Source organism: Gallus gallus, chromosome 5 (assembly GCF_016699485.2).
Source record: "Gallus gallus isolate bGalGal1 chromosome 5, bGalGal1.mat.broiler.GRCg7b, whole genome shotgun sequence".
Classification (NCBI taxonomy): domain Eukaryota; kingdom Metazoa; phylum Chordata; class Aves; order Galliformes; family Phasianidae; genus Gallus; species Gallus gallus.
The window spans coordinates 32,464,666-32,474,886 of record NC_052536.1 but is presented as its reverse complement, the minus strand read 5'-3'; the positions used below and the strand labels follow the sequence as shown (position 1 = coordinate 32,474,886).

The window sequence follows — 10,221 nt, the reverse complement described above, 5'->3', positions numbered from 1 at the left end:
TGGGGAATCAACCAACCTTTATTATCCTGCACTTCTTCAGACCTGGTTACAGAAGGCTGTCAGACTTCAGAGTCACTGACTGGGGATGAGAGCGCTGATAATTAATCAGTTGCTGGTTCAGATTGGATTATTTTTTTTTCCCATTCACTGCATATGTATTTTTTACGGTTCTGGTTGTATGCTTTAACGCTGGTAGTGATTAGAGGACTCGCATTGTCTATCTCATCACCTTTTAAGTGTATTTACAATATGTGACTTTGGCTTTTGATTAGCTGGGTAAAATTCTTCTTAATGTCCTTTAATTAATGAGCTTAAAAGAGATCATTGTTGCTTAAGAAGTGCTAAAGGAATACACCAGGATTACTTAGGCAAGTGATTCCATCCGTACCATGTTGAGTTGTTTTCTTGGCAGTGGCTGAGATGCTTGGAATAAAACCCCACATTTTGGGTGGGTTATTTGGTAGCAGAATAGTCGTTTTTCTCACTTAAGAAGAATGCATGCAATAGCTAATTGCTATTCTCATGTGTTTGCTAATGACAAACAAATAGCCCATCAGAATTTGCAATTCATTCCTCCTTAGTTTTGGCATTTCTTTTGCAGTATTTTCAAGCAAGGTTGTAGTTGTGACAAGGCACGTTTTTGTGCAGAGCTTCTTCTTCTTTTTTTTTTTTTTTAAGGGGTCTAGTCATTTCTGTATGCTGTGGTTACCAACAGAAAAGGTGAAAAAATTCCACCTTTGAAATAAGATTAAAATTTTGTTCTTATTCTTTTACAAAATCAAGGAATGTATATGGATTCTTTATTTTGCTTAAAATAAATGTGCATATTTTGAAATGCCAGAGACATAGTCCAAACATGTCTTGTGAATGACGCAACTGGTTAGATGTAAATGCATGCATTACTGGATGAGGCTAAAGATGTAACATCATTTGTGGGTCTGGGGGGGAGAGATCAAAGTTTGTAAGTCATATTAACCATGCATATCTCAATTTTTCAGAGGATGGCCAATATTTTCTAAAGGTCCTCATACCTAGTTATGCTGCTGGATCTATAATTGGGAAGGGAGGACAGACAATTGTTCAGTTGCAGAAAGAGACCGGGGCCACCATCAAGCTGTCTAAATCCAAAGATTTTTACCCAGGTAGGTGCAAAAATTAGCTGATTATTTATGTTTAAATCCAATGGGTTGTATAAACGTGTCGGTATGTTTCATGTGTTGGCACATAAGCATCTAGTGCAGCACAAAATGTTTATCTGAAAAGCATGCTACAAAGTGCAACAGTGAATATAATGTTCCATCTTGATATATGGAATGAAGTGGGTAGATTATCATCTAGTAATCTAACTGCTTGATATATGTCTAAAAATTTTCTATCTGAAAAAAAAAATATTTTCTGTTTGCTTTGTTTAGTTAAAAAAAAATCTAGCTTTAAGGAACCAACTTGACAGCTGGCGTAAAAGTAATTGTTCGTTTGAAGGTTTTAGACATTGCAATGACAATTAAGCTAGAATGAGTAAAATTGAGAGGCCTCCTTTTAAAGAATGGGCCATTTACTTTAAATCCATTATGTACCTTCTTTATGCCTCATTGCTTTGTTCACTGGCTCTGGAGTGAAGTAAAGAGGACAGGCGCTGCTCTTTACATATTCTTTATGTTATGTTTACCATGGTGGTGGAAGAAAACTATTATAAAAGGGAAACACTTTGAACAATTAAAGAGCAAGTATTTTTCATAAATTGTATCTGTACACAAGGGACAAGTTTTTAATATTAGTGTACGACAAGTAATAAATAACTGATTTAATACTTCTTTAAAAGTTCTGAAGAGGAGGTCTTGCATAACAATATAAAACATTTTAGTTTCTGTGACGGGATAATATATTTTGTTTCGTTAAGATTAACAAATTATCATTCTGTATTTGAATGTGATCTGGAGGAGTTGTTATAAATTGATGCAGATAATAACATAAGTGATATTGGTTTTGGTGTTTTGATGCTGTTTTGATTATAATCTGGTGATTTAGAACTGACTAGGTGTTACTGACTTTTCTGTGGAAAAGTAAGAGCTACTTTTCATTTGGTCTAGTTTAACAAGATGAATTCTCTAAAACAATGAAGGCAATTGGTATGGGTGTAAATAGGACACTAACATTAGCATTTATCTTCTCTGTCTTCTATCTTCAATATGAAGCAGAAGTGGATAATTTCTTATTAGTGGAGATATTGTGGTATTTTTACGATGATGATTTTTGTTATGAACATTTTAATGCACCTGTTGTATATCTCCTTGATGAATGAGATTTGTAGTTCCTACAAGTCCAAGGTTAAGGTATTTCATGTAGTTTTTTTCTGTTGAAACATACAGTTTATAAGCTGATGCTTGATGTTGTTGTATTTTTTTTTTTAATTTTTAATTCCCCTTTCAGAAAGTTAAAAAATATGATTATTTTGAAAGGTATGGTAGAGTGGGGGAAAAATCAATGTAGAATTGTGAAAATTCTAGGAAGATAAAAAAAACATTCAAAAGAGCTTGATTGCAGAATTAATAACATAATCTGCGTAAAGAGCCGCAATAGTAAATTAAATTCGTTGTCAATAGATGAAAATGAAATAGATTTTCTGCATTATACATGAGGTAGTATGAGATATGTAAGGATGTTACAGAAAATTGGTGTTTATGAAGTATATTTAAAATACCAAATTACAAGCCTTTTCATTTTACTACAGTTTATTTACACTCAGTTGGAAAGGACGCTCCAAAGATTAGATCTTTTTGTTTAGTATTTCAGCGGAATTTTTCTGTTTTCTGATTAAATCAGAATTACATATTATCTTGTGTTGCAAATTGTAAAGATGTATCAGGAGTAGCAGAGAAACCTTTTGAAAAATAAAAAGTAGCAAGCTAGACACCAGTAAAAATGTTTGCAACAAACACATTCTCTTTTAAAATCAGTAGTAATATAGACTACTAGGAAAGAGAGGCTCAAACTGTTTAACTGTAACAGGTGCAAGTGAAGTTTGACTTCATACTTTCTGCTTTGGATTTGCAGCCACACTGTATAGAAAGTGAGTGTTTTAAGGAAGTTGGCGACTGATAGCTGCTAAGGTATGGAATGGATCTGAGAAATGGACTCCAATGGGGCTAACTCTTGTTGGTCTTTCTGTTTGCACTTGACCACAAGCCTGTGGAATTTTCAGAGGTCCTGGCATTCTGTAAGCTGATAACTTTTGGGTTTCTTCCAGACTCACAGGCTCATGTAGCATTAGGGAAAGGGAACCTCATAAAATAGTTAATATAAAGATATAACTTTTTTTGTACAATGTTTCTGAAGTGATTATTCTGGTTACTTAGCCTGTACTGCTATTCGTGTGACTCAAAATGCATTTAATGTGCATTTCAATATGAAATATTTACTCACTGAAGTTTCTGTGAGACTTTACATTTTTCCAAAAAGTGTTAGCACAGTCTAAGTTCCTGTTTGGGAAGGAGGAAGTTGGTTGTAATACGGAAGTCATGAGTAGTTTCTATGATCTAATAGTGTTCTTTCTTTTTAATGTGATATAGGACTTCAGTATTCAGACTGATTTCTGTTGGAATTATTTTTGTGCATCAAAAAAGTGACATAATTACTGAAGAATTTTATATGGCAGCTCTAATCACAAGACATTGAAGGAAAAAAAAAACAATCAGCTTTTAACTGAACATCAGTAGGAAGCAGTACATAAATCCATTTTGACCAGAGTCTTATTTTTTGAGTACAAAATTTATTCTTTTCAGGTTACCAGCTGACTTTCTAATTGTCTGAACTTTTGTCGTTTAAGTTTGTGTTTATCCCTGATTCTTTCAGTCTTGTCCCACTGGATTAGTAGAAACAAAATTAGACTGGCAAAAAATAGGCCCTACTTTTTAAAATAATGCTGATAACTTTTGGAGAAAAGTATAGTGTATATATTGACTACTAAGTTTTGGTCCAAAATTTAAATACTGACATAGCTATTCTGGACGAATATTGATAAAGCGAACTTGATAAAGAAAGTGGCCCTTTTGCTGACCTGTTTTGATTTATGATTGTATTTTGAACAATATAAAGCAGCATCAGTATTTTTGTTGCACTAAGTTCTTTTTTTTTTTTTCTGCTTCTCCATTCTAAATTATAGCAAGTGCTGGACTGAGAACTCCTGTGGACATATGTATTTTTTCCATTGCGAATGCTGACGCGTGCTTGCTTTCTCTCTTCCTTTCTCTCAGCACTCGCCCCCGCCCCCTTCAAGTCTCTCACTCACACACACGCACAAAATTATGTTACATTGCATCACGTTGTTTATCTTGCAACAGGATCTTGCCTGATCTGAACTTGATGCTTGAGTGAATTTGAGCTCGGTCACTGTTTTTTAATTTATTGGAATATGAAGTCATATGTGTACTTAAATCAGATCATATTAAGAGCAGAGCTTAATAAAAACATAATTAAATGGAGATAAGGCTCTACTGCTTTTAACAATAGAGTAGCTGTTGTTTTTATAACGGATTTCTGATCAGTCATGTTCTAAATACTTGGAGAATATGAAAGGAGGAGTTTCCTTCCTCTTCCTCGTGTAGAATATATGAAGAATGTTTCTGTGATGTTTTCACAAAGTGAATTGTTAGAGATGTTTTGTGTTTGAATGTCTTTTTTTAAACATCCATGAATTATGTGAGATCATCTAGCTGTACTTAGTTCATGTTCCCTTTTGAAAACTATCTCACAGTGACTCCTAAAGACTTTTCAAATGCGTTGAATGTACAAGTAACTATAATAATTTATTGTAAGTTCACATTTGAGTTTCATTAAACAGTTAGGGAGGGGGAAGGTGTAATATATCAAGCTTGGTTCACCATTGTTTCCTTTATATCATTAAGGAATTGCCATGTTAATTTCTAATTATAAAAGATAGCTAAAGTAGCAAAAGGAGTAAGTGTTTTAAAAAAATCAACTCATGGAATAATATTACTGAAATACTATTTTTCAGCTATGGATGAGTATTAAAAATAAAAGGGAAATAAAGCAGTTAAAAGTTAGATTGCAGTTAGTTTAGCTGTGTGTTGTCATGGTTCTTGAAGGGGGCTGTCATAGATGAATAAATACGTTCCATTTTTATTCTTGATATTTCTCATTTTTTTTAAAAGGTGTTGACATTCTCTAAATAGAGTCTTCATACATTTTCAGATTCTGTTGTAAATATTCACTTGTAAGAGCAACTACTGGCATAATGGAAATGAGGAGGTGATTAAAAGGTAGGGGTTTCAGAAGTGGATTCCTCAGAGCTGTGTAGTTTTGTTTTTTTTAAAAAAAAGGCTGTCATTACTGATCTGATCTTTCTACTAAGGGGAAAAAAAAAAAGCACAACCAAAAAAAAAACCACAAAACAACAACAACAAAAAACTCTAGTGTTGATTGCCAGCTGTTCAGAGAGATAATTCTCAGTTGGACAGTTGTCAGTTGCCTGGTTACTGGAAGAGAATTAAAAAAAAAAAAAAAGGTTGTTCGACTGCAGATCTTTAGTACATTTTACATTTAAAAAGAAGCTGAAAGTGCATATAATCTTGACGTTATTCCATATCTAATTTGCCCAGTGTAAATTTCGCATTTTCTCATGTGGCAGATTTAGAAAAATTCTGAGTAGAAGGTTTGTGCTGATTTCTGTATACAGGGGCTTGTTTATGTTAATAAGTGAATAAACTTTTACATGGTAAATGGCTTTGTGGTTTGTGAGAAAGTACTGTGCCTTTCTCTTACGTAAGAAATGTATAAAACAACTTCATAGATTCAAAATAATCTATTTTTTCTTGAAGTTATTGGTACACTTGTTTTTGCATAATAAAGAACAAAATAAGGATGGCTGGCGTCAACACAAGGAAATGCTGCATTTATTGTTTGCTTCGACTTTTCTCTTGTGATTATTTTTCTTTTTTCAATTCTGTTGAAAACTATATGATTTGCAATAGATACAGAAGCTTTTTGTGTCTTTTTGTTCTTTTTTTTTTTTCTTGGTGGTTTTATCCTGTAGCAGTCAGTATCTTTCTCAAATACTGTGATATTGTATTAATTGACTATCCTCTGTTGACTGTAATGTATTTAATCGATGACTAGTAGCATTTTGGCCAGGAAATGAGACCTTAAATTTAGAGAGTTTGTTAGACTTGCTATTAGAAATAGAGGATAGAAGATTTGGGAGAAGGGCTTGTGCCTGATTGCTGTCTCATTTCCATCTTTGGATACTGTTCTAGCATAAAGTTAAGCAACATCTGGAGTGATTTGACTGACAGTCATCTCACTGGGACTTATCATTGCATCCTGCAGCTGGTACAGTCAGCTTTGCAGTCTTATAAAGAGGTTAGGTTTTTTTTATTGTATTTCAGCCAACCTGTGGGAGTTAATGACCTGGTGAGGAGTGTGGTAGTTGTCAGTGGCAGTACTGGAATGCTCCAGGTAATTGGGCTGGGCTGGTGAGGCTCTGGCAGTGTGCTTCTCACGTTGCACTGCAGCTGCTCTTGGGCTTAATTAATCTGACCCTTGGAGGCTGCAGTGTCATGGTGTAAAGCACAATATGTACTACGAATGGAAACACTGCTTTTTGGAATATTATTGATGGCATGTTTCTAGGTAGGACTTGAAGTTTTCTAATTCTCTGACACTAGCAAAAATTCTTAATGTGCTTTGAATTGGAACTGTAATGTGCTTTTCCTGTCTCAAATATCTGCAGAATAATGAAGCTGATAAATGTGATATTGAAATGTCACCATTTTAATGGACATAGCAAAAATATTTGTGTTTATTCTGACAAAAGATATGTCTATTAATGAAAATAGCTATGTTGTTTAAGCAAATGGAATGGGAGGAGAATAAATACAGGTGTTTTTCCACCAAACATTTTATTTTACTTCTTTCATTTTGAACAAGCCTTTTGTATCTGTGTCTGGAATGTATTTCTTGTGTATTGTAGAACACTTTGTATTGGGATACGCTAGGTGCTTCTGTTGGCCAGTCTTGTGATTCTCTTGAGGATTTATAGTAACATGGAAATGTATAATAGGAATTTGGTATTAGACAGAATAAATTAATGCATTGTACATGTGTGAGTCTGGTAGTTTACTGTAGAGATGCTACTATTTTGACAGTGTGGTATGACTTTAGGAAACTGTCAGGTTCCTTATATTCATCCTGGTATTGAGGGCCATTCTGTCTTTCCAACCCCAGAGGAAATATCAAACCAGAGCTTTAACTGTCAATCTTTAAATGTTATACTGCAGACTTGTAAGACTATTTCAACCTCTTTTTCTTTTGGAGGTATCTTCATTCCAATTTGGGATTACTCATAGCATTGTAGGGGTTGCTTGTAGTTGAATGAGAAGTGATCATCGGGATACTTTTTTGTTTTGAACTTCTGTTATATTTAATAGAAACATTAAATATTTTAAATACGTAATAAAGAGTCAACTATCTAAATTCATGCAATCCCCACATATTAACTTGTTTTCACTTTATCATATTAAATAGTTGATTATGGTTGCATCTGATTGGTATTGACTTAATATTAAACATTCTGTTCTTGTTGATTATAGCCAAGCATTAAAATTCATTTGAAGGCACTTAACTGGTGTGATTGAAACTTCAGATTAAGGCAGTATTCAGAAACATGTCTGCTGAGGTCATCTTGAAGCTGAACAATGCTAGGATGCCTTTCTAACTTTTGAATATGAACTTTGAATATGAACTCAAGCCTTCACTTGAGCTAGGTATGAGCAGCATTTTTGTGTTGCTTATCTTGAAATGTGAATTGCTATAAGTTTGGGTAAGGTTTATGTATTCTCTGTAATTGATAGGAAAAATTAAGTCTCCTTCCTGAAAGGCCGTGGAGAACATGAGTTGTTGTATAAAGTAGATGATGTAAATGAGATGAGTAGTGAATTAGGGACCAGGTTTTGAAGTTATACTGTGGTAATTTGAGTGACCTTGGGGTCAGGTAGTGTAGTTACTTCCAAATGAGGAAGAGATGAAGTTGTCTGTCTACATAGGTGAAAGTGATTATGTAAAATTAGCACGTTAGATATACAGAAGCACCCCAGACAATTTTTCATATTTGCCTCGACTTGCAGGTTTTGATTGTGAAAAGACTAAACACCTGTTTTTCATCATTGATCTTTCACTGCATCCTGCAGGTCCTGTCATCTCAGCATTGACAGGATCAGATGAAAAATACAATCGATGTGTTGACATTTTTTTTGAGATTCATACAGGTAAGATTACTTATACAGAACTACAGTGAAATTCATGGCTGCTGCTAATGTTTCACCAGTTGGAGCCTTTGCTTTCTCCAATAATTAAATTAGATACTGAGGTTCTGTGCATGTTCCTGTGTTTCTATTTTAAAAGCACTTTTTGTGCCTTCTCAGTGCCATTTAACTCTTGTAGTTTCCACGTGAAGAGCTTCACACATCTGTACTATTTTCCCCACTTCATAGAGTGACACCTGTTTGCTTGAATCAAGAACACCCCCAAAACACACCTCCAAAGCTCTTGGGAGATTTGTATGTACATACTTTTTTGTTTTATTTCGAAGTAGTGACTTTAGTTCTTTCTAAAGATTCTTCATTGGGGAAAAAATTTCACTGTAGAGAATCAGGCAGTCAGAGACAGCAGCAATTTATCATTTTTCTAATGTATTCTAAGCTTTCATTTTTCAAACTGTGTGTGAAAAATCACACATACTTAACTGGATATGCAACTATGAAGTATCTTTAAAACAAATTATTGAAAATATTTATGTAAAATAATGCAGTACCCAAGGAGGAAGTGTCACACAGCCATTTATTTGGCTTATTGAGCATCAAGTAAGCACATGGAGTTAAAATACATCCCACTGTTCCCAAAGAGTTGGACAGTGAAGTAACATGATGTTAAAGGAGGAGGAAAGACCATCTAGGCCATATGCCATAGAATGTTGAAGCTTGATCTAACAGATTTATGTTTTGTCCCCATCTGTAATCTGGTGCTTCCTGCCTGCATGTAGGTAGGAGAGTGTATAGTAGAAGCAGCAGTTTAGGTGCTCCAGTGGATACTGTCTTGCCAGCAGTATTGAGCTGAATTTACAGAATGTTTATTTGTAATCTGGTAGTTTACCAATAGTTTTTCTGAGGATGACAAAAAAGGAAATGGGTGTCGTCTTAGCAGTTTACTGACCTGGTTTGGAAGAGAATTTCTGTGGAACAAAAGAGGCTCACCTGGCATCCTGTAGATCTTCAACTAAATGTAGGTCTGCAACTGAATGCTGCTACTGGATTCCTTAGGATTTTATGCGAATGATTTATTTCAACGAGAAGAGTTAGGTAATAGAACATATATGTTTTCTGTCCTGCACGTGCATACACATTTCATTGTATGTCTTCTACTTATTGTATTAGATGGACACTTGGCAACTCTGTCAATCTAAACTAAAAATTGAATTCCCAGAACTCCATATAATTACATTGCTTCCTAACTTCTGAGTCTTTTACCATGTGGTGTAGCGTATGGTAAAATCTGCTACTTTTTTGTTGAGATTACTCTTTCTTATGCATATAACTTCTAGCATAGTGAAATGCTCAATAAAAAAGGAAATGTTAACTTCACAAAGATTATTTTTCAGGAATACAAGATTTTTTTTTTTTTTGGCTGGTAATAACACCAAGTGCTCGTCTAGTATTTGCACTGCTATTGACAATAATAAAATAAATACCCTGTAACTCAGTAAGCTGTATTCTAGTTCTGTATTGATCTATATACATGGCTAGCTGTTCTATTATGTGGCACCACAATGCATTGATTTAAAAAGTATTTTATCATTAATTGATCCTAAATAATCAAAAAAAGTAGAGTTTTATATGATAAATGTGCAACTTAAGATTTGAAAGGAAAGCTTCAAGAAGAAATAGTTACCTTGCATGGCCCCCAGCTCTTTGTTTTACATGGGTACATCACATATTCCTTTTCTGATTAACTAGTATTTGGAAAAAGGAAACAAGCGGATCCTCAGGTAGTCAGATTTTAAATCAAGTTGTTAAAATCAGTATTTTTAAGAGTGTGTAGAAATCTACATGTAATTACTAGTCTTAAAGCTTTATTATTGGCATGCTCTTGATGAGAAAGTCAATGAAATGGGAAGCTGCACTTGTCCTTGCTTATGTTTCCCATACTATTTAC

At 34.2% G+C, this 10,221-nt stretch overlaps 1 protein-coding gene and 1 non-coding gene across 14 annotated transcripts in view; both read left to right on the top strand.

The window, feature by feature from the left end:
* NOVA1 (NOVA alternative splicing regulator 1) overlaps positions 1 to 10,221 on the top strand; it is a 181,742-nt gene that overhangs the window by 1,015 nt on the left and 170,506 nt on the right. For 10 of the 13 annotated variants that reach the window (XR_001466732.4, XR_001466730.4, XR_005860043.2 and 7 more), the window contains exon 2: positions 999 to 1,142. Coding sequence is in view for 4 of the 13 variants with exons in the window: in XM_046941754.1 (XP_046797710.1) it covers positions 999 to 1,142 (144 nt within the window). In the remaining 9 variants the exon portion in view is untranslated. Of the gene's footprint in view, positions 1 to 998; positions 1,143 to 3,051; positions 3,108 to 10,221 lie in introns of those variants that run through there. The other 3 variants (XM_040700982.2, XM_046941755.1, XM_046941756.1) reach the window with 2 other exon arrangements.
* MIR3532 (microRNA 3532) lies at positions 6,504 to 6,587 on the top strand. The gene has a single exon (NR_035346.1). It is a non-coding gene; the product is annotated as a microRNA 3532 (primary transcript).